The sequence below is a fragment of the Sinohyriopsis cumingii genome, chromosome 15, assembly GCF_028554795.1.
Source record: "Sinohyriopsis cumingii isolate HCF-2022 chromosome 15, ASM2855479v2, whole genome shotgun sequence".
NCBI lineage: Eukaryota > Metazoa > Mollusca > Bivalvia > Unionida > Unionidae > Sinohyriopsis > Sinohyriopsis cumingii.
Genome location: NC_142975.1, coordinates 125,958,516 through 125,984,322, shown reverse-complemented (window position 1 = coordinate 125,984,322; position 25,807 = coordinate 125,958,516). Strand labels below are relative to the sequence as shown.

The window sequence follows — 25,807 nt, the reverse complement described above, 5'->3', positions numbered from 1 at the left end:
CAGAAACCCCTCAAATAACAGAATGTTGTTCGCTATTACATGTGTGTACATGGCAAGACGAAAAGTCTCTGACATGCAAGTTTTTTGTAAAAGAGTAAACGCAGATTGTCAACTGTTGTGTGCCTATAGTACCACAGAAGCCTTGATATTTGTTTTGCCTTTAGGTAACAAATGTACTTAAATATTCATGCAAAAATGGCAGACACTGTCTGATGGATCCATTTGAATTTCCCATTAGCAGTACAATGTAATTAAGAGAAATGGAAGCAGTTTCGCCACACTCATCATGTTTAGCCCTCAGGCTCCACAACACATTACAACTTTGTCTAGTTCAATCACTTCTTGTTTGCTGCTCATCGTGGTTTTTTTTGGGGGGGAGGAAGTTCGTGAAAAACAATTGACTAACAATAGGCTGATGCATTCAAAGAAAGACATGCAATATGTACAACATATAAATACGTGTGTATAATTCGCTTATACAGCTTTCGTTTAAATATATATAATGTGATAGAGTTAAATGAGATTCATTATAGATTGTTGCTAGATTGCAAGCGCGAAAATAGAACGTATAAACGATTCACGAATGTGTTATAGCTGATTTTAGAAATTACTCACATGCAATTGAAAGTGATAGTATATTGCACATAAATCCCATCATCCCATAGTTAATTATCCAATGCCGATCAAATCTCGCTGTCGCGGATAACGTGATGATGGTCTTGGTGCTGGTAAGTGTCGAAGCTGGTATCTTAAAGAAGTCACAAGCAACAGGGTCACAATAGTTTAATGGCTATAAGTGAAGCAATGTTGTTCAGAGTCAGGCGAGTTACAGTACCTGCAATGGAATCTGTTTAGCACAAAGACTAATAGTATTCATCTGTCAGTTTGGGAAGGAAGATCATCAGATTCATAATTCGGCCATATCTATATTTCTGCGAAGACGACGTAACGTGTTTTGGGATATATTGCCAATGATTACATCAGAATTACCGTGCAAGCACATTATTACCAGATAATACTGACGAAAGCAAGGAAAGAACCAAAAAACAAGACCGAGCCTTGCAAGAATGTTCAGATCCTTAGGGAAAAATTAGAGACGTTTATATGGCAGGATATTTACATTTTCCAACATACGTCGGGCAAATGGGCAAAGATGGTTTTCACTATATGATGAATTAGTTGAAATAAGATCCGGTCTATATTCATTAAAATTGGAACAAAGCAAAGCATTGCTACAAGTTTTCATGGCAAATGATCAAAACTTTTTAATCTCCCCTTACATACAGCACACTATAAATGAATTCCTAGTAAAGATGGTGTACATAGCCCCACCTTTTATTAGTATTGTTTCTATGATAATCTCGAAGCTGCCTCTTGACTCTCTACATAGGATATATTACACCAATTAAATGTTTTAATAAATCGAGTACACAATGTACAAAGAATGAGTCTTAAAACAACCTATATTTAACTCCAGTCTCTGATGTTCATAGTCGACTCTTGACCTGTTCAAAAACGTTAGATAGTATCACAAACATGTAGAACTGAGTACTTCAAAAGAGCAATACATTAAATGGGTCAAAAATAGATTACCTGATAGAATGTAGCTTTTTCTGAATTTACTGATTTTACAAACAGGTATAAGACAAGCTTTTAAAACTCAAAATATTATTTAAAAAAGACTGCTTACGAACTTACCTTATTTTAATGCTTGACTACTATGATAAAACTTGTATTCATTTTATACGTGTATTTTATTGCACATAATGTGAATACTGTATGCTTTGATACGTATCCATAATGTGTGAGATGAGCACTTGGCTCAATGGTCAATCGAGAATAAATGATTTATAATAGTAGTGTAGTAGTAGTTAGCTGTAGCCAATGCTTGCTGCGACCATATAGGTGAACTAGGCAATCGCATAAGGTGCCAAACTGTAAGGGGGGGGGAGACAAATTAGGCGGTAGTTTATTGTTTCGGAGGGCCAAAGTTTTAGTTCGCCTAGGGCGCCAGAAACGTTTTGGCCTCCCCTGGTAGTAGTAACAAACAATAAACAGATATAAGCATCAAGGTGACGCATTACACAACAGGTGTAAAAATAAAGATTTACGCAAAGAAATGATCTATATCCGATAACGTACAGTAAGGCTGAGTTAGACGTACTGGCACTTTCTCCTCCTAATTCCGTCAAAAGGAAAGTGAGAGAGACAAGACGCAACTGAAAAACTGACATGGAATAAGTATATAATTTTTGAGGAAAAAAGTCTCTAATTTTATACTTAAATGAATGTTCCAAAATCACTTTCTGAAACTAAATTAGAACCATGTTGTTTGGAGCATTTGATACTATATATGTACGTCCTACTTATTCAGATGTATTGACCTGTTTGCTTACATGAAAACGTACGTGTCTGATTTATATCCAGGGCATGTTTTTATTTACTATTATGCAGTAAATTCTCACTGACCATATACGTGTTCTAAAATAAGTATCTAAATATTATTAGCACTCTTTTGAAAGAGTGCTTTACTAAGAATGACTCACATCAAAACACTAGAAAGAACTCAGAGTATCTTAACAAAGATCCACTCTCATTGAAACACCAAAAAGAACTCTGCTTTCGAAGAGTACTTCATTAAAGGCCATTCGCATAAAACACTAATGACAATTTGTTTTCAAAGAATACTTTATTAATGGCCACTCACATAAAACACTACAAGAACAATGAAAACTTCGCAGTTTGCTTGATGATTAATCCTTCATGTTGTCTGAGAGGAAACCACACATCAAAACCAGTCATGCAATAAATACAAGCGATGTAAATGTCAGATGATTGCCAACAAAACATTTTTTCTTCCCATAATTTCATCATTTTTTTGCCATTAAGTGGAGTGCTAGGATATCACCTATATTCACCGAAGAAGAAAGTCACCGTTTTAAAGTGATTCACAAATATTTGTGATGATTGAGGTAAGTAAATAAGTTTTCATTTCAGTTTGTTAATCCGAAATCCTCATTTATAATTGTATAGAATAGTTTCTCCTGAAGTTACTTTGACATTAGATATCATCATCATCATCATCAACCCTTTAACCCAAGAGGTTGTTGGGGCACCACGTTTGACTTTACAACCGATTCTCTTTCCATATTCTCTACTGCCCTTTGGGAATCTCTTAATCCCATGCCTCTCCACTCCTTAATGTTATCTTCCCACCTCTGCTTTATGTCTGCCTCTTCTTTTGCACCGTCGCACCGTACCTTGCAAGATTGTTTTCGCCAGTCCAGATGATCTTGGGACATAACCGTACCACTTCAGTTTACGCTTTTTTACAGTGGTCAAGAGGTCTTCGTAGGATCCAATAGCTCGTTGGATCATGTTGTGGACTTCTTCGTTGGTTAAATGGTCAATGTATGAGATGCCCAAGATCTTGCGGTAGCATCTCATTTCGAAAGTTTGAATCCTTGTGGATCTGATGTGAGTGTCCATATTTCACAAGCATAAAGAAAGATGAATATAACATTCCAGCTCATCAGCCTGATTTTGAAAACAAAAGCAATGTTAGTATCTTTCCATATTGGTCTGAACCTTGTTATTGCTGCTGTTGTCTGGGCATCATGCAAAGTAGTTCTGATTTGGAGCCCTCATCTGTGATAACTGATCCAAAGTACTTGAAGCTTGTGACTCTTTCCAGCTTCTGTCCACTGGCCTTTATTTCTGCACTGATGCCGTTGGTGTTGTTTGTCATCAGTTTGGTTTTCTCGGCCCCAATCTCCATACCGTATGCTCTGGAGGTTGTTTCAACGTGCTCAACAAAGTCAACCAGTTCTTTTTCCTCTCCTGCTAAACCATCAATATCTTCTGTGAAACAAATGTTGGTGATTGTTCTTCCTCAGATGCTGACATTGTCCTTGTGGTCATACAAGGCATCCTCCATGATCCTTTCCAGGAAAATGTTGAAAAGTGCAGGTGACAGCATACATCCCTGTCTGACTTTAGCTGTAGTTCGAAATCAATCTCTTTTGCTGATATTGACAAGGATAGCATTGTGGCTGTGTCATAGAGGTGCTCAACAACCTGCACCAGGTCTGAGCTGATGTTGTACTTCCTCATAGTTGCCCATAAGTCTGCATGCAATACCCTTTCAACGTCTTTTTTGAAATCTGTAAAGACGTGGTATATATTATGCTGATACTGAAGGTATTTCTCACAAAGGAGTCTAAGATAGAAGATTTGTTATGTGGTGCTCCTTCCTGCTCGGAAGCCTCTTCATCAATACATTTCTCTGCTTGAAGCTTTAGTCTGTTGAGAATTATCTTCAGCATGACTTTGCTCGGGTGACTGATCAGACTTATGGTTCTGTAGTTTTGGCATAGCTGTATGTTTCCTTTCTTGGGGAGCACGATGACCAAGGATTGAATCCGTGGGGTGGGCCATTCTCTTGTCTGTCATATTTTGTTGCAGACTGTTGTCCGGACTGTGATTATCTCTTCTCCTCCTGCTGGTATGTTGTCAACACCAGCTGACTTTCCTTTCTTTAGCGACCTAACTGCAATTTATACTTCTTCAGGAAGAATGGGGTTATCATCAATCTCTTCTGCCTGAAGGCAATATAGTACTACTGGATCTCCTTGTGTCTTATGACTGTAAGATTCTGAGCAGTATTCTGTCCATAGCTTAAGGATCTCTTGATCTTCTGTGAGGCTTTTTCCTGATTTGTTTTGGATGGTGGTTAGTTTTCCCTTGTTTATAGGTTGTGAGATCTTTCACCATTTGATATGCCAGTTTGCTATCATTTCTACTCAGAATGTCCTCGATTTTGCAGCACTGTCTTTCTATCCAGGATTCCTTTGCCATTTTGTGCTTTTCCTAATTTTGTGGTTTTTCTCTCTGTATTTTCTAGCTCTTTTATTCCCCTTTTTAAGTCCTCTTCTTTTGTCGCATAGTTCAAGGACGTCTGTTGTGACCCAATATTTCTTTATTAGATGATATTTGCCAATGATCTCGTTAAGTATTCGAAGTTGATGTATTTGTTGTCCAGGGTTATCAATGGTGTAAATTTATCACGTATCGTTGCTTTTAAGACTTCTGAGATTTTTTAATCTTTCCATTTTTCAAGTTCAAATCTGATTTTTGTTGGTTAAGCTTTTTGATCATTTTCAGGTGGAGGCGAAATGTTGTCATTAATAAATCATAGTCACTTCCAATATCTGCTCCTGGAAAACTTCGTGATCTGGCGATATTCAGTCCTGTGCAGAATCGTTTTTTCACCAAGATGTAGTCAGACTGGTTGTGATGTTGTCCATCTGGAATATGCCAGGTCCATCTTCTAGATGCTTTGTGAGGGTCGAATTTGTTGGCTGGCACAGGATTGTTGTAGGCAGCAAATTTTTAAGGGCCTGAGTCCTCTTTAATTTGTTTCTGCACTGCAGAAGGGTCCACATGTGCTTTGCCAGTTTGTGAATCAACTTCCACTTTGTATTCCAGTCTCCTTGTACAAACAGAATGTCCTTCTTGGGTGAGTTGTCAATGACATCTTCCAGTTGGTTGTAAAATTTATCCAGTTCGTTGTCGTCATAGTTAGATGTGGGTGCATAAGCCTGTATAATTTTGATGTTGAAGGGAGTCGCCCTCAGGCGGATGATAATGAGCCTGCTTGAGACTGGGAAGTAATCCATGATGCTGTTCACAATGCCCTTGTGGACATGAAATCCAAGGCCATGATGGTGTATATCCCCCCCCCCCTTCCGCTCAAGTAGAGCTTTTGCTCTTCGTCTGTTGTTATTTCGCCAAAGTTTTTTTCAGAGCCTAATGTTCCATTTGTACCTATCCAACTCATGTGTAAATTCTTTCAACTGTCCCACTGCCCTCAGTGTTGATGATGATGTCGTCTCTCCATGAATCTTTGCAGTGGGGGCATCAATAGCATACGTGTCACCTCCGTCCTGGTGTGCATCGGAAGGTGCGGTCATTGTTGACCCGGGATGAGACCGATCCAGTATGGAAGAATTGTTAGTTGTCTTAACGTTGTGTGTCAAGGGGCAAGGTACAGCCTGGCCGAGCCCATTCCTCTCCAGACTGATGACCACAGCCGAAATCTACTGATAGTGTGGGACGCCCTGGCCCTAAGCACATGGCCACTCCACCCTGACCGTTGACTTCATCGAGAAAGACTTCCGCCCAGTGATGTTGTGCTATCATCACACTATTTTACCCATAGTTGGGAGACTCGTGGGGACGGGAGCGTCTAATTCCATCCCGTACGGATCCAGTGAATCTGTACCATTGCCCATGACATTAGACATTAGACAAAACGTTGCTTAGATTGATTAGATTCACAACATACCGAGGCAAAAAGTCCCTTTCCTCATATCCAGGCAACAAGTCCTTTCCTCATATCCAGGCAACAAGTCTATTTCCTCATATCCAGGCAACAAGTCCCTTTCCTCATATCCAGGCAACAAGTCCCTTTCCTCATATCCAGGAACAAGTCTATTTCCTCATGTCCAGGCAACAAGTCCCTTTCCTCATATCCAGGCAACAAGTCCATTTCCTCATATGCAGGCAACAAGTCTATTTCCTCATATGCAACAATAAGTCCTTCTCCTCATATAAAAAATACTAGTAAGTCCATATACTCGATTTTTAAATATCGTTTCAGATCTCTGTTTATTACATTACATTAACATCCTTCCTTTCAGCGTTTGCCATGGGACATGATTGCCCGTTTTATTATCTATTTGTATTTGTGCCTTACAATGTAAAGGTTCGATGTTTTTGTTATATAAGGATAATAACACATGTCTGTCAAATGTCACAGGAACAATACAGTCATTGTGTCAATATCTTTTCTTTATAAAGAGCGATTAAGAAATCAATATAAGGTGCAATTAGGAAATCAATACACTGTGGCACTATTGTTTCACGGTTGTGTCGGGCATTTGGGGCATTAATGAATAAATGTTTATCGATTTAGAGATGAGAGGTTCTTACCTTCATGAATTCCACGCTGGACTCAAGCGGGTTGTTTCGTCTGAAGAAGAGCAAAAAGTTCTCTTCCATCGGCAAAATCTGGGCCAGCTGAGAGCAAAGCAAAATTATTACTACACAAGGCATTTTCAATAATCGATTATATTAATGTTGATTTTTAATGAGTATTTCAAAATACAAAAATGTTTACCAATTTCCCCCGAGTCATATATATATTTAAACCGGGGTCGGGCTTTTCTGCACACGTAAGGTTTCCTCACCAATATTGACGCAAAACGCATACCTAAGTCGACTGATTGACGAAAACAATGCAATGCTTACCATTTGAAAAGAGGCTATTGTCACCAGAATATTTTGTTCAAAATACTATTAATTTTGGACACACGGGATACCACCCATGTGTTTTCATAAATCGCAAAATGTCGGCCTATTCTGTTCATAGCTTTGAAAGAGATATAATGTTTATACATCGGGCGATGGGAATGAAATAAATTACATTACATGACTCTTTTTTTTTGTTAGCATTTCAGTCGAGTAATTAGGTAATAAACTTTCAGAAAAACTGAAAAATCTTTTTTGTTCAAACCATTATTTTTTTGGTACAGAAAGATTCAGCATAAAAAGAGAATTTTTTTACCTCTCATTTATAGTATTATATACGAAAATGTAAATATAATTCTACCGTTTGGATTATTTTCTATGGTGTACATATAAATCTATCACTTGGATTATTTTGCATATGCGTTCAGTATAGCTCTGACTATTTCTAAACTGCAAATTCTCAACAATAAAAGAGACCTGTGAATGATGTGAAACTGGTTAAATGGTACCATCTGCTAACAAAATTCTATTTTGAAATAATTTCAGTGGATGTCACCCATGGACCCTGCTAAACATCTATTATGGAAACGTTCTTTCCAGATTGAATTTTTACTTTAGGAGGTATTTGCGCATGGGCAACATTTCCTAAATATCGATTCAAGACGATCAATATTACACACAAATTAATGTGCATGAGTTCTGTTGGAGAAGGGAAAATATATTTACATTAAACTACGGGGGTGGGGGATTTGCCACTGAGGACCCTATGTGCATTTGAATCTGAAAATTGTTGTCCTTTTCTTATACTTACCTCAACTATATCTATTTTTCCGTCCTTGTTCTCGTCGAAAGCGCTCAACAATAACTTCTTGGCCTCTTCTAATGCCGCTTTGGATACAACCTGTGGAAAACAGCACGATGAGAAATCTATCATGAAATGTAAGAAACTGAATTAGTGTCATACCACCGTCTACTCTATGTAAAACAATATCATCCAAACCCAGATGTAGACATGTGACTTTGCAATCCGTTGTTGTGAGAAAAGAAATACACCACGTCAGAATCAGGTTTGAAAAATTTCTTAAACATCCAGAAAATGAATGAACATTTTTGTAGTTGACTATTTTTATAGAAAGGTCAACCGCAAGAATTTGATACTTTTTTTACAGTATGACAAATAACACATTTTTATAACTAAAAGAGTAAAATTTTCCCAAAAGAGACTTGTGTAAGTACAGAGAAAACTTGAGAGTTTCGCATTTATTTCTAGCCAAATCGATATCTTGCATGGAAAGGCTGCAGTGTAACTCCAAGTTAACGGTAAGAAAACAGTAATGATTGTGCTAAATAGATGTTGTTTTTTAATCACCATGTCTGAAACAGTGTATAGGTGTGGACCAAATCAACAAATAGTACATGTAACTGTCTTATAAGCACCGAGTACAGAATCGATTGTGTTTAGTACATGTGATTTCGAGGAAAATAAATTGAATTCAGATCTACTAGCGCTTCATGGATGAAACAATCTCTTTCCACCCTCTGGTGTATTTTTTTCTAGTTACAATATACTGATATCGTCTTTGAAATGTTCCTGCTGACATATCGGAAAGCTGTATTTTCTTTCAAAAGAAAGCCAGGAAATTAATGAAGGAAAATAACACGTGTTCGCGGGAAACTTGAGGATAGAGTAAATTACACTTCACCGATTATGTAAAAGCATCATTCAGACTTGTATCACATATTATAAAATAATGCTTGAGTTTCTTTTTTGTTGTTCTTTCGTATTTGTTTGGTTTTTACGGTGACCATTTGAAAACATAATGATGAGTCAACATGACAATTATTTCTTCACAGTGTTAATAGCAAATGAGTTACGTATGACCAATCAAAAGGCGTCTGCAAACCTTATTTTCCGATATAATGAAGAAAAATCAATTGGTTTTATTATTTGACGTTACACGTTGCACAACAGTTAAACCAATAGCTTGTTATTTTCCATTTCTTTAAATCTCTATACGTATCATAGATACGAAGACACAATGCCATTTTCAAAAATAAACTCTTATAAAATCTTAATTTCTTTGCCTGTTATCACAAATATTCCTCATACTTAATAAACACTTGCCACCTTACCTCTGGACCAACGTCTTGGGCATTTACGCTGGTTACGAGTTCCATGAGAAAATTATCCAACTCGTTGTCTTCGATAAACCCGTTTCCTATATGAAAGCGATAAAAGATAAATGTAAGGTTTTATAAGCTAGCTTAAATATAATCTAAACAAGTATTTCTTAATTAAACAACGACAAATGATGAAATGCAATATGGTCCATTGAAACTTTGTCCGATCAGTTGTTGTTGTTGTGGGGTTTAACGCCTTTTTTCAGCACATGATGCATGGTGGCCAGTATTAATGGTGGAGGAAGAACCCGGGAAAACCCCGGGAAGAACCACCGACCCAAGAGAAGCTACTGGCAAGCTTTCTCACATACCCACATTGGCCGAATCCAGGACTCGAACCCACGCAGACAGAAGTGAGATGACAGTGATCCGTAACGGAGAGCGCTTTAGACCACTCGGCCACTCGGGGCCCCTGTCCAAATAGTATGGGTTAAATTGAGTAAAAAAAAACCCACATAATATCCCTGTGCTAGTGTGCAGTAAGATTCACTTTGGACTGCAGCAACATGAAATAAAGCAGTTTAAAAGATTGTATAGCGTGCTTCTTATTTCCAGACATAGTGTGACTAGTTTAATAATCATACTCCTTGCCTAGCCTCACAACCACTACTAGTGATACTACTACCACCACAACTACAGAAAAAGAATAACATCAAGAACACGACGAAGTGAGGAGGAAGAAGAGGAAAGTACTACGATGAAAAGCAACATTAAAGCTTTTTCAGGAATCAGACAAAACAGTTTTCAACGAAAGGTCATTTTCGTCCATGTGCTAATTCCGCAAACAAGTACCACAGAATGTAAGGAAGACTACCATCTATGGAAAGCATCCCCAAAGTATTGGTCATCTCCATTTTATAGACGATTGGACGCGTTTTGAAAGAAATGAATCATAAATAGATGTTATGTCGCCGTTATGTTACTGGCAACATCCGACCGGAAGTAGAGACGTGTAATGTGAGATGTGTAACTCAGAGCATTTACTTTGCAAACTTGTCAGTCGAAAAACTATAAGGATCAATAAAGGAAACCATTTGAACCATGGGTTGGACTAATGATGAGGTACAATAGTATATGGTCCGAAATAATATTATCGAACATATTACACTGCATAACAGGTCTAACGTATGCATAATGTAACTCCTTGGGAGCATTAGAACACGATAGTTCAGCATAGTAAAACTGGTTCAAGACAAAGGGGAGTGTATATATAGTAAAAACAAGAATAAAATTGAAAATCATGTCAATGAGAGTGATGGACAATTACCAGCCTTAATTGAAAACAAAAACCTTCCTAAAGATAATGAAGGGAATGAACAGTGTAACGAGAATCAGACAATGGACGTAATGAGACGAAAACCCTTGCGGGAGACAAGAAAGCACCATTTTTTTGGGGGGGGTGTATAATTCAGTCATAAATGATATTGTCTAGTAATGGTTATTGATTATTCCGTTCAAAAAGAGATGAGCTCCCCAGTCTTATTAGTATAAACATAAGAAGGAGCGCGCCTCATTTCGCGGTTGCTGGTACAATTTTAATCAGATAGAGTAAAATGTTCGAGACAGCAAATTATCCCTTCCCATGAACTAAATATACAGAAACAAGGCAAACTATGCAGAGCGATTTGACACCATTATATGACAACAATATTCTGAAAAGCAAAGTCCTGTGAGACTTTGTCATCCAAACTCATCCCGGGAATATATCACTGTCTTGGCATCGTACAGGTACCTGTCTCTGAATAAAGATATACAATGTTTTGAGAATCATATCGTAGGGAGCACATTAACGTTCTAAAGACTGCATAGATAGAATGGCAGTGCAATGCAATATTCTTACCCAAGGTAAAGAAAAATACTTAGAAATAGAGATCCTGACGATGGAGGTTAAGGTGGGGGTGGGTAGCACCAAAGCCCAAGCAACCCTGGAAGGTACTACTCTTGTGCGTGTAATGGATACAATGAAGGATCATCGAGTGTATAAGAAATTCATGCAGAAAATGAAAAAGTAGATGATGTTTATATTCAGAGAAATCTGAGTACGTAGATAAAGGGATAGATAGATGCACATGTATTTTCCGATCAGACATTTAGCTGCATAACAGTCTTTCCACACATACAAACTGATGATGCGTTCGTAGAAAGTTATTCCTACAAATGATTTATTTTATTGTTTTGATGTTTCCCTACAGAATCAATAGCACACCAAACGAGATCTCAGACGGATTTTAAAGATTTTTCTAAAACAAAATGAATTTCGTAAAAGACAAAAAGCAGCCACGAATACCATTTGCACTCAAGTTAATTAAGTGCATCGAGCGCATGAAAACAGTGATTGTTATTTGCAAGGCATCTGCAAATTAGAAGGCGATATCGAAATATTAGGAAGCCAAACTGTATAAGCAACATTGTGGTTTTCATTGGTATGGCTGGAAATTGAAAACAAATTTCGACTATTGATCGCAAGTATGCTTTAGAGGGTTTTGGAAACAAGCGTCGTTCTAATTTGATTAGATTTATTTTCCTAGTTTTCTGACTGCCGTATATGTTTTCGCTTTTATTGGCACATGTTTCAGACCGGAGGATATTAAATGAATTTGATACAAAAATACATATTCTTTACAAATTACGTGCGCACATCAAGAAGAAGAAAAATATTGACATTGTTCATTATGATGCTAGTAGTGGTAATGATGACGATGGCTATGATGATAATGCTGCTGCTGAGTAAGACATTTTTACGATGACTGTGTCAGAAAAGATAAATCGTTACGAATAAGAGGCAGAAAGAAAATCAGAAATACGCGATTGGCGTGGATATAAGATTAGAAGATGAAAAATATAAGAGGAAAATGGAAGTCTGGCTGTCTGGCTATTACGCCTTCTAGTTGCAATAGTTATACGCCGATAAGTGCAGTAATTTCTTATGCACTCTATATTTCAACAAATGCTCTTTCTGAATATGCGACTGTCATAGACACATTGTATCTTTTCAGACATTTATTAAAGAAGTTAATGTTTGCTTGACAGCCATATTAAAGTCACGTTGTATGAAACTGATGAAGTAGCAAGCGATCAAATAAACCTGCGCTTTTTGTATATGCGATGTATGCAATTGACATTGTGCTGCAACATCTGCAAATGTAATGTCACTTTTCATTTATAAGCATATAACACGCGTAAATGAGTAGCACCTGCGCACAGGAGAAAAATCACGTAATGTTAGTGTTAATAAGTAAAAACAGTCGGAAGTAGATTTCGTTGACCATTGTATGTTTACATCGGATATTTTAACAGTTTCATTACATGCCTTTTATCTCGATGCTGACTGTAGTCGCAAAGGTAATTTAAAAGAATTAGAAATACAACAAACATGGATCAGGTTTTATTCCGATGAAATAACTGGTTTTTATTGGACGCCTTCTTTGATGACTAAGAGATGTTTTGAGCATACAGATCTTATTTTAATACTTATCTTGAACCATATGTTGAGCAGTTTCGAGGCTTCAAACACAAAATTGAAATTTTTTAATATTTTATATATTTTTACAGATGTAAGTGGTTTATCTTTGTCGGGCAAAATCTTACTACTCCGACAAAAAATGTTGTAAGGGCATCCTACCCCGACCGAAAACCGATTTGCAAAAAGTACCCAGCCATCCCATCACTATGAAAAAGTTCAAATAATGTATTTACCACTGAACGCATTCCTAGTCTAGTCATCAAAGTAACTGTAACCAAAATTCACCATCCGTAAATAAAATATCGCTGAAAGTGGGAGTCGTTTCATTTACAAGTGTATAGTGTGTACTTGCAGGTGTAGGCCTATAGTCTAAACTTACTAGTGTATAGTCTATACTTACCTGTGTATAGTGTATTCTTATGCGACAGACATTCATTGGTCGTATAAAAATATACTACCTAAAACTTACCTGGAAACATCCTTTCAGTGCTATATGACAAACATTCAAAAAAGTTATTTTCTGTCCGTATATTTTTGTTTCGGGGGTATTCTTTCTTTTTTTGGGGGGGGAGGTTTGGTGGCGGGGGGGGGGGGGGTATGCGCATGACATGAAATGCGTAAAAACAAAAAAAAAGCATGTGTCATTGCATAAACGATGGTCGATATTCCAGACGATAACATGTATCGTATTTGTTAAAACTTTATGATTTATATTTGGGATGAGACAGGTTCATATAGTGTGCTGAGATTCTGGACGTCATTCTGAAATACAAATTAAGACAACGTTGGGCTGGAGAAAACTTTATTTGAAAACACCTGAGCAGAACAACAACCAAAGGTCATTTAAGTACCCCCTTCTAAGATTGTGGAAATGTCCTGACTGAACTGTAATTACGGAAGTAGATTCTACACACATATATTGCTAGAGAAAACGTGCAAAGGCCAGAGAGATTATTTAAGTACATTATTACAATAGCAAAATAATGTATTGACACAATAATCATTTTATTTTTATTTAAACATGTTCATTGCTAAAAAAAAGAGGCAGAGTATATTATCTGGATATATATGGCCTGTGAAATTTTAACAAGAGACATAAAATGAATAGCTAATATCGGGTAATCCCTTCTTGTGGTGATAAAATAGAACCAAACAGACTAATCTTCTATGTTTTTGAACGGCGACATTCAAAATGTTATACCATCTCTTCAATCTTCTTAATCCTATATTGAATTTTTAATTTCATAAATTCAATTAAAAGTATGAACAGTATCTTTCGTAATTCATTTTGTTTCTCTCGAGTTAAAGATAGATCTGGAAAATGTTACAATGTCTTGAAGCTGTCAATAAGGATGTAGACAGTTTTGTTTGTGTCAAATATGAGAATGGGATTAATCTTCGCACCATACCTAATAATTTTTGTTTTTGTTTTTTTTTTTTTTTTTTTGGTTTTCTTTGTTCTCACTTGTTTCTGCTTTTGTATTTGTTGTTGTCGTTTTTCTACTTTTTCTTTTTGGTTTTTATGTTTTTTGCATGTTGCTCTACCCGCGAACGCATTCACTTTGCACACTGGGATGACAGTTCCAAATTTCAATTCCATGCTCATTAAAAGTATATGTGGTATTTACATTCTTTTTAAGTCATTAAAAACTACTTTATGCTAGCGATGAACCGATTAATGTTTTTTTATTTCGAGTTCGTTATTGTCTGAGAAAACTATGCTAGATAATGTTGCAACCCATTCAAATTTGAATCAAAACATTACATCTAGACACAAGCATATATGGTTTACTACACAACTCAGAAAAAAAAATATATATATATATATATATATATATATATATATATATATATATATATATATATATATATATATATATATATATTTATATATATATATATATATATATATATATATATATATATATATATATATATATATATATATATATATATATATATATATATATATATATTTTAATGCCTAATACTTAATCATAATGAAGGTCATTTCAACTGCAACCAAGAAAAATAATAAACAACCATATGGCAACAGTATTTAAGATGTGTTTGATCACACAAATATCAATCAAATATGGGAACAAATAATGCGTGATACAACTAAAATATTTAATCTTAATTGAAAGAATGGCTAGCTAAACAATCTACCTACATATTACACAAGGAAACTAGAAAACTGTTTCCGTTCAGCAGGAGTTGCCAGTCCCCTTGATGACCAGTGGAAGGCAGATATTGGTGACATGAATGAATATGAAATCTACATTAGTGGAAATCAATAACTGTCTTCCCAAGATACTCGTGGGCTCAGAAGATGAAAACAAAAGATCGAGACAACAAACACGACAATCATCAATAAATATAAAGGAAAGATGATACAGTTGGACATAAGACGAGAATTCATAATCGCAAAATTAAGGCACTATTGGAGAAAGAAATATCGATTTAGTTTCCGTTTACTCGTATTAAAATGTACCATTAGTGGAACGACTGAAAAGCAAAACGTGGAAGTATTCCACTCAGACAAAATTAGAAACTGGATGCATGTGTTGCTTAATAATACTGAATAATGTAAGAAAGGATATCACAGATAAATGCATAAGACCATACATGAAGAAGAAATACTTAATGTAATTATTAACATAACAGGTTAATTCACAAATTGTACCTATGCAAAGGCTAAATATCAAATAGTTGCGAAAGTTAAGTTCTTAAAGAAGAGCTTTATATTTGGCAAAATACTTTCTAATTTTACTATAAAAAGTTTTAAATGACGCAATTAAATTTACTTTATCACGCCATGTATAAATCTGAAGACTCAAAGGAAGAGAATATTGAGGGGCTATTCTGTATGATAAATAGGACGAAATATTCAAAATTGATATACAAAAAAAATTAAAACCGAAGGAATGAACGATAAAATTTACGGTGGTTCTAAAATAGAAAGGATATTTTAGAGAAAGATGAAACATACATAACAGATTACTCCGATAATCAAAGATAAACATCAGAATAGTATGACCGCTCCGGTGGCCTAGTTTTAGAGCGTCCGCCTCGGATGCGAGAGGTCGTGGGTTCGATCCCCGACCGAGTCATACCAAAGACTTACAAAAATGACGCTCAGCATTAAAAGATTAGTGTTAGGACTGGTCGGCCTGGTGTCAGGATAATGTGACTGGGTGGGACATTATGCTACATGCCCGCGGCATGATGCCGGAGTGCGAGACATCACTATATACTGCCGAAGACATCGTAGCGATATGACTGAAAAAATTTTAAAGATACACTAAATATCGAAATCACACACACACACACACACACACACACACACACACACTAATTATTATTCAGAATAAAAGAAAACAACTTGTTCTGAAGGACAGATATAGTGACATCTTGGTTGATGAGATTATCCGATAAAAGAAAAGGATTTTTTTTTCCTGCCACTGAATGAAATTTTAGACACTAACATAAGTTTTGTCATCACAATGATACTGAATATTTCTACTCAGGAAGTAGCAAGCAGATAATAATAGGCTTGAGAAAAAAGGATATAAATATTGTCAAAGCAAACAAGTTCAGTGTCTTACCACGGTATCTTAATAAAACTCAGACCCAAGTTTAAATAATAATTACCGACTTAAGCAATTTAAATTACGTGTATGGAGCAGTAAATTTCGAGAGCAATGGCATATCACATTGATGTGTGAAACATTCGTACAAAGCTTGGCTGAGTATATCACATGTTTTCGATGTAGTGCAAAATACCGGAAACATCGTCAAAACACACAATACCAAAGGTGCAAGCAGCGCGTTAACATGAAAATCAAACTGACGTCGTAATGAATGAAATACAATTAGAATCAGAAGAAAAAAAAACATTCAGAAAAGAATTACTTGAGTGTGGACAAACTGTAACAAAGGGATCATTGTACGATCACTAACAAAAATAAATTTCGTACTAAAATACATGGCTTCAATTCATACGTTTCAAAGTTATAAACACCATCAGGATTCAACCATTTTTGTCTCGATCTTGTTCTTTGTTTGTCTTTTGTGGGGGATCGGGTGACCGAATAATATGTTGGTATGTTGATCATTTTAAAAATTGTTACAACCTACTGCAAAATCTATTCTCAACATTATAGTGGATCATTTCCCATCTTTGTTATCAACTGGATTGAAAAATACATTTCTTTTCCGACTTGACCGTCTACGGTAATTTAACATTCCTTGTATGCAGTACGCAATTAATATAATTTAACATTCAAACAAATAATAGATACAGACTTTCTTTTTATGTTGCATTCTCGTATTCATTTGCAACTGTTAGAGTCACGAAATATGTATTCCTTTATTTTGTTTCCATCTGCAGCTATGCTGTTTTAGTTCTTTAGTATCTTGACTGTCAGCGTTAGCCACTTTGTCATTTACTGCACATATTTCCTTGCATCTGTTCTACTCGGTCACTACAATTTAAATTCTTTGGGACTTATCATTAGACCGATCTGGTGTCAAAATGGTTAGAGTGACCTTCTCCCCTCAGATGCGAGTGGTCGCGAGTTCGAACCCCGGCTGAGTCATATCAATGACTTTTAAAAATGGTACGAGCAGCTGTCTCTCTTGGCGCTCAGCATTAAGAGGTTAAGAGGTTAGTGGTACGAGTGGTGGGCCTGGTGTTAGGATAATGTGAATGGGACATGACGTAATATGTCTGTGGCATGATGCTCCAGTACTAGACATCACTATAAACTGCCACACGGCAGACATCGTAGCGATATGACTGAAAATTATTTAAGCGATGAAAAAATAAGAAAGCACAGACACTTATGTAATTATTACATACCGTCTTACTTTCTCTTTTATATCAGCTTTGCCTTGAGAAACATGGCCACAAAATATATAAAACTAAACAAACAAACTACATGCCATAAATCCGTAAAACATGTTGGTAATGCTGCAAATCTTTAAACTGGAGCTGGAAAGAACTTGAATTTCGTCTGTACTATTTTCTGACCCGTCCGCAATGTTCGACCTCATTAAGCAAAACATTCGTAATTTATTTGATATTTATCAACCTTAAAATTAATGCCCTTATTGGTAGGTATTAGTGCTGGAGAGAATGCAGGTGAACTTAATACCTTCTTTACCATTTTAATGCATTAAACAGAAAGCTTAGCCTTAGGTGTTACATGAATGCCATTTTAATGCATTAAACAGAAAACTCAGCCTTAGGTGTTACATGAATGCCATTTTAATACATTAAACAGAAAGCTCAACATTAGGTGTTACATGAATGCCATTTTAATGCATTAAACAGAAAGCTTAGCCTTAGGTGTTACATGAATGCTATTTTAATGCATTAAACAGAAAGCTCAGCCTTAGGTGTTACATGAATGCCATTTTAATGCATTAAACAGAAAGCTCAGCCGTAGGTGTTACATGAATGCCATTTTAATGCATTAAACAGAAAGCTCAGCCTTAGGTGTTACATGAATGCCATTTTAATGCGTTAAACAGAAAGCTCAGCCTCAGGTGTTACATGAATGTTAGCAGGCGCTTTGAGTGCTTAGGTATATACAATCTTTTATTTTGTCGTAGTTCGCTTTTTAAAACTGAAAATCAACTTACCTTATATTCCACTGGCACTTATCTCGACTTAACGCTACTTCTATAATTAATTAATTTATCTGGTAATGTGGATTGTGTGATTAGATATATAATCGTAAATTAACGCAAAATAATTGGAATAATCAAATTTACGGTTTCTTCAAAATTAGTTTTGGGAGTTGTGGTGCTCGATTCACCTATTAAACGTCTCCACAATCATACTGTGTTGAATGCAAGATCTCAGTTTAATGATATCTGCTAAATATTGTAGGTTGTGGCGTTTGTCTCACGTCCTATTTATTATTGTGGCATTTTGAGTTGGATACGATATCTCTGTCAATGGATTTTCGTTTTATATAAGTAATGAACTGTCTGTTTGGATGTGACCTTATAGTAACACCTATCAAGTAATGTTGTTGTTGTGGGGTTTAACGCCATTTTTCAGCACACGATAGGCATTGTATGTCGGCTAGTATTAATGGTGGAGGAAGAACCCGGGAAAACCCAGGGAAGAACCACCGACCCACGAGAAGCTACTGGCAAGCTTTCTCACATACCCACATTGGTCGAATCCTAGACTCAACCCACGCAGACAGAGGTGAGATGGCAGTGATCCGTAACGGAGAGCGCTTTAGACCACTCGGCCACTCGGGGCCCCACTATCAAGTAATACTTCTGTATTAGCTACTTACATTATCTTTTCTTCTCTCACGTGTTTTCTAGCTAATCTTTTAAGGTATCTGCTTCGGCTTCATGCTATTATAATGCATTTGTTTACTGAGTTCATCTCTAAAACATACGAAATTACTTATTCTGGCGAATTTTCAACCTTAGGCCTTTCTTCAAATTTTTGCTGTCATCACTTTCCGTTTATTTTAAAGAACTGATGATAACGGTTCTTGCTAATATGACTTAAAATGTACTAGCTAATTATTCGACGCCACATTTTTCAGCTAAATTTCAAATAAACTGTAAGTCAACATGCATTCAGGTTTTAATAATAATAGTATCAGAACATGGGTAGTATCCAACCTGACTACTGCAGTATGCATGAAAAGCAGATCCAACCTACTGACTATTGCAGTATGCGTGAATAGCATGACAAGCTCATAGTGCAAACCAGAAAAAAGTAAATGAGTTTAGCATATACGGTTATTACGGAAATCTTTGTTACAGAACATACATAAAACAGCGGAGAGATATGAATAAAGATTGTTCTAACAATCGTGGAGGCGAGAATAAGAAGACAAAAAGGAATTCAGAAAAAAATTCGAGAAATTAAAATAGAAAACACGTAAACTTTGAATGAAAATTCTAAACATATATACCATGATGATGAAAATTATAAAAACACTCACTTGACAAAGCCAATAATTTTAAGGCAATTATTTGTGTTTCGTCATTTGTATCCTACACGAAATATCCATACTTCAGAAAGCCAGAAGGTGTTTATAAAAGATATGCCTATATGGAGTATGCCATTCCTTGTGCTTCTTTCGAAGTTTCTAAGCAACATTAAAAATAATATTTCACTTGGTAAACGTTTGATCCACGAGTGTTACTAAGACAAGGTCTAACATGTCAGAGAAAGATGAAAAGAAGAATATCATAAACGTACAGGGTTTTTAGCAAGGCTAATCGTATCACTGTCAAAACCTTTAATTTAGTTCATAAATGTGGTCTGTATCTTGTCTCAAATATTAAATAGGTAGTAGATAGACGCCCTCTTATAACAAGAGTTGTTACAATTTTGGCAAGTGGGAAAATGCATCGATTACAACGTTAGCAGCAGGGAGGGCGGGCAGACTTTTTAGCTATTTTCAGACAAAAACCATCATTTTTCAGGGGGGGGGGGTATCTCAATATTGTAACCTCCGAGATAGAAAAATAATCCTCGGCAGGGAAGTTGTACAGACCAGACGTTCCAGACCAAATAAAGCTTCCTACGAGAACTTTCTCCGTAGAAGCCTCAGATTTCAAAAATAAGCCTTCCTACGAGAATTAATTTGCGTAAATTCGTCACCGATTGCAATTTTTGTGTGCAAAAATCATTGATTTTGGACAGCAATTTTAGGGGGGGGTAGGAGAAATTTATTCCATCGATGAAGTTTGCAAAGTTTGGCTGCCGATCCTAATTTTACCTCGCATTAAAACAATATAGTTGAAAATAATATGAGTCGGAAAGCTAGTAGAGTTGGAGAGCCTCATTCTGCCAAATTAGCGCGAGAACAATTAGCGGCATTAAAGAAGCTTATCCCGACAAAACAATTATTCAAGAGAAATGTTCGTGGTTACGAAGATGTACAACATGGAATTGCCGAGGAATCATTGAAATGGTTGAAGCCAGTTACCGGAACAATCGAGCAAGTTGTATTTGGTGACGAAAAAGATCCGGATACTAGGAAAAGGGGAATTTTTCCCATGTTGAAAGGTATTGAGGAACAATCACGAACATTACCCGATCGATTAGCAATAGCAGCAGCAGCACAAGAGCAACAACCTGCAATTGATTCTGGAGCAAGTAATGGAAAACCTAAAGTAGGAAAACCGGGAGTAAAAAAAGGGAAGTTTAATATCGAGAATTTAAGAGAAAATTTCACCGATGGGGGATGGGAAATAATATCACGACCGCTCTCGACACTGTATTCCATAGATCGAATTGGTCAATTTGCGGAAGATATGTTTAATATTCGAAATGAATATTTGACTGAAATAGGAAAGGAAAAATATAAAAAACGTAATAGTTGGTATAGCATGTTATATAAAGTTTATGCGGAAAAAACACATGCGAGTGAAAGGGATCCATTTTTTAGAAGATTTTTAGAAGCAGCAGATGGTAGATATAAACATAATAAGCAACTAGCGGAAGATATAAAACAACAGAAGAAGGAAGAAAAAGCTAAAACACGAAGGAGAAAAGTAATACCACAGGAAGAGGATATTCAACCACAGGAACCGATAGTTCAACCACAGGAACCGATAGTTCAACCACAGGAATTAGGAGCTAGACCAAAAGAAAAAATTCCACCTCAGAAAAAAGAGATAAAATCAAGAAGGAAAAAAGAAGATATTCAACCACAGGCACCGATAGTTAAACCAGCACAACCTAAGGCACAACTTTCCGAAGATATAAGGATGAAGGAAGAATATGAACTTCATCCAATAAAACTTGATACTAGTGTAACCGCTGATAATTATTTGAACACGAACAAATTGTATTTACTTAGTAACTATGATTCAAAAGTTCAGATGGCTGCAGATGATTCTATTGAAAATAGAAGATTTTTTTTGATAAGACCTATTTCTGATAAAGTCGAAGAAGTTGATTGGCTGGCGATAATTTATTTTGGCACTTTAGGAAAACCAATAGACTATTCTGATAAAAATTTTGAAAAATTTATATCGGATGTTGGTGATTATAAATTTACGAAGCTAAGGGAAAGTCTATCATCTACAAGGAAGAGTGATATATTAATCCCGGGTTTTCCCCCCCCCCCCTTCCTTTCAACTCCCCTTAGAATCACCATTAACGTCGTCAGGGACATCGTCAGGAGAAGTATTCGAGGAAGCGTTATCGCCATCGTCATTTTCAGAACCAAAAACAGGAAGCGGATATACCGTTTGCCCTGACAGCGTTGTCAACGATGTATCTCGCCTCGAGGTATTAATCGGAGGAAAACGAGCCGGAAATAACTCTCGCGAAGTAATTAACGAAGCCTCAGATATTTGTCAGCGGTTATTCCGCGGTGGCATCATTAATTCTCACATTTACAAGGAACTTGTCGATGAGCTCATCGATTAAAACAACACAATTGAAATAACATGATTGTTCACAAACATCAGCGCAGACCCAAACAGGTCCGCATAGTAAACTCTAGATTGCCCGTGTACAAATATATCCACGGCAATGGATTCGGTGATATCATTGGAAGTCTCGTTACGCGAGTAATACCTAAAATCGGACCCACGATCAAACAATTCGCGTCAAAAGCAATAGGAAAAATCGGAGAGACTGCCATTTCTGGTATCGGTAATTTGGCCAGCAAGGGTTTCAATGCTGTCAAAAGTAAAATATTAAATTTAGTGCGCAAAAAACAATTCGTCAAATTACCCATCACCAGAGAAATGCCACCCGAAATCAGCAAAGTCATAAACGACGCGGCAAATAAAAAAATAAACGATCTAGCACAGGAAGTTGCTAAGACAAATTTAGCGCAGGAAGTTGCTAAGACAAATCTCGCAAATGAAGTTGCTAATACAAGTTTTATTTCAGGCAGTGGTCTTCGTTTTAGATGATATTCTTAATAATAAATGTTCGCACAAGTGTCAAATGAAGTGTTCGACATGGACGAGCCCGTAGGAAGAGACACATCCGTGCGAGATTTCCAGTATTTCTCGTACGATGCAGTTGAACCAAATACACCTAATCGCTTGGAAATTCAAGTTCACGATACAACAAGATATTTTCTTCCATCTGAGGCATATATCGAAGTTATCGGGGAAATTGTTAAAACAGATAATACCCTCTATGGAGCAGATTTTAGAGTCGGATTTGTTAACAACGGTATTATGGCGTTATTCAAGAGCGCCACTTACATGATTGATGGAAGAGAAATTGAGTCAATTACTAATGATGTTGACTTAGCAACGACGATAATAGGCCTAGCTAGATACTCGGATGATTTTACTAGATCAGCTGGTCCTAGTATGATGTTTGCCAAAGATAATTCTGACCGTCCCGAAAGTAGGCCGTTTGACATCAGACAACCCAACAATCGCGCCAATCCTGCTGTTCCCAATAATGATGTCGAAGATATGATCATTAAACCTTATCCTGATTATAATCTCGGATTTGCCACGCGAAAATCTATGCTGCAAGGACTTCACAGAAGATTCTCTTGTGCTATTCCGTTATCCCATATATTCGGATTTTGCAGGCATTTCAGAAAAATTATTTACGGAGCGAAACATACCATAACACTTATTAGAAAAGGAAATAGCGATGATGCTATCTGGCGAGAAGGTAATATCGATTACGATACTAACGTGATAAATGCTCTCGATGCGGGAAATGCCGGCCAGGTAAAATTACTCAAATTTACCTTGTGGATGCCAGCGATAACTCCATCAATAATCGAAGAAGAAAAATTATTGTCATTTATGAACCAAGGCGGTAAATCTATCATGTCATGGCTAACAACAACAACAGATTCTATAACTACCGATATTGATGGTGATTTTACTTGGCGTATTGCATCGCAGCAAGGTACCTCTGCACCTAGGCATATCTTTATCGCTTTTTTGCACACGCGAAGATATCATCAATTATACAACCATATGATATTCGATAGTATCAACGCAACAAACGTGTCACTGAGAGTAAATGGCCAACAAGAACCATCAGAGGAAATATCAATTAATTTTGAAAATTATTCGACAGCTCGCGCGTATTATCGATTGCTAAGTTTTATGGGTCGCGATCAAAATATCGATACCGGATTGCAAATATCACAGCTAGATTTTAATACTCGCTATCCTATCTATTACTTTTCCCTGGAGCATCTCGATTTGGTAAAGCAATCCGTTGTTGATATCCATTTCAAAGCTAGAATTCGCACAGGAAATAATTTATATAGAGCCATCGCGGTGATCCTCAGCGATAGAACAATGATCCTGGAAGGCATCAGTGGTAGAATGAGAGTCATCGATGCTCCTGTCGAGAACATGTGACAAATTCTAAATTTAGATTAAGCGGTTATTAATATGCCATACGAGCACGTCAGTGTAACTCTGACCCCGGGTCAGATAAAAAAGCTCCAAGCAGCAACAGCAGCGCGACGCGGTTTGAAATTAACCTTGAAAAACAATCAGATTCACGGTGGGCCTAACAAACTATCACTAACTAGAGGTCAACGTGAACGATTTACCAAGGCCAAATCAGCGAATTCCGGCGTTCATGTGAATCTCTCAATAGGCGCAATCAAAGACATGGTCAAAATAGGCGGATTTCTTCCTTTTCTTCTTCCTTTACTAGCTCCGTTAATAACAGGCGCAGTATCGGCCTTAGGTGGATTCGGGGCTAAAAAAATAATAGAAAAAGTTACAGGAGGACGATACGGTAAAAAAAAATATCATCGCGGATCCGGCCTAAGACTAGGACGACCCCCTTTGTACGGATCCGGCCTAAGATTAACACGCCCCTATCAAATTTAGATCTAATCAACGAAGCAAAGAAAAAAAAAAAAAAAATTTTCAGAGGTGTATTTATGCGAGATCAACTACCAGACAAACCAAACTCTACCGAGACAGGAATAATTAATCTCGATAAAAATACCGGCCCTGGCACACACTGGGTTGCCTACGCGATTAATCCTCGCGAAGTCGTTTATTTTGATTCGTACGGATTAGCACCGCCAAATGAATTTATCAACTACGTGTCTTCGCTGAAACTTCCGGTTTGGTATTCGACACTTCCAACGCAGACATTAGCGGATCCGCCAATATGCGGCCCAGAGTCAATTAACGTCCTCGAAGCAATTTCAAAATCATCCGGTCCTTATAACAAAATTTTATTTGAATATACCGTAGATAAATATCATGGTTGACATTTACGGTAGATTTATCTACAGGAAGGAAAAAGCAGAAGTGACTGACGTCGATCTATCAAAGTTCGCAACCAAGAGCGATATTAACAATCTTCTATCGCTGTCAGAGGTGGATCCTGGTGAAGTTGCTGTTTTTCAAAATACCGAAGGGCGATTACAAACCAGCAATGTCAAAATAGCTGATATAATCAAGCGAGAAGAATATAATGATCATATCAGTCAATTTACTCGTCAATCAGAATTAGTGTTGAAATCTATAGCTGATATTACTGATCTATTAGCGGTATTGCCACTAAAGGCTAATATCGCGGATGTAGAAAAATCCGACAAAGAGCTATCAGCGGCGATACTTCTAAAGGCCGATAAAGCATTACACGACGATCTTCAGGACAGAATGATAAAAAGATTTACCAAGCTAACTAACGATCTTAAAAAACTAGACGATACATCAAAAAATCTCAATAAAAAACTCGACGAGGATATAAAAAAATTCATCGAAACCTCCTCAACTACACACAGCGATCTCATCGAGAAAACAAAGAAAATAAACGAAGATATCGCCCAAATCAACAGAGAGATTGAATCGGTACGTGCATTAATATTTCAAAAAGCCGATAGA

At 36.7% G+C, this 25,807-nt stretch overlaps 1 protein-coding gene across 2 annotated transcripts in view; it reads right to left on the bottom strand.

Moving 5' to 3' along the window:
* The window catches only part of LOC149782705 (calbindin-32-like), a 96,533-nt gene that overhangs the window by 34,746 nt on the left and 35,980 nt on the right, over positions 1-25,807 (bottom strand). For both annotated transcript variants that reach the window (XM_089934205.1, XM_089934206.1), the window contains exons 2-4: positions 9,445-9,530; positions 8,123-8,212; positions 6,994-7,080 (exon numbers count right to left, since the gene is read on the bottom strand). In XM_089934205.1, the coding sequence (XP_089790331.1) occupies positions 6,994-7,080; positions 8,123-8,212; positions 9,445-9,530 (263 nt within the window). The remainder of the gene's footprint in view (positions 1-6,993; positions 7,081-8,122; positions 8,213-9,444; positions 9,531-25,807) is intronic.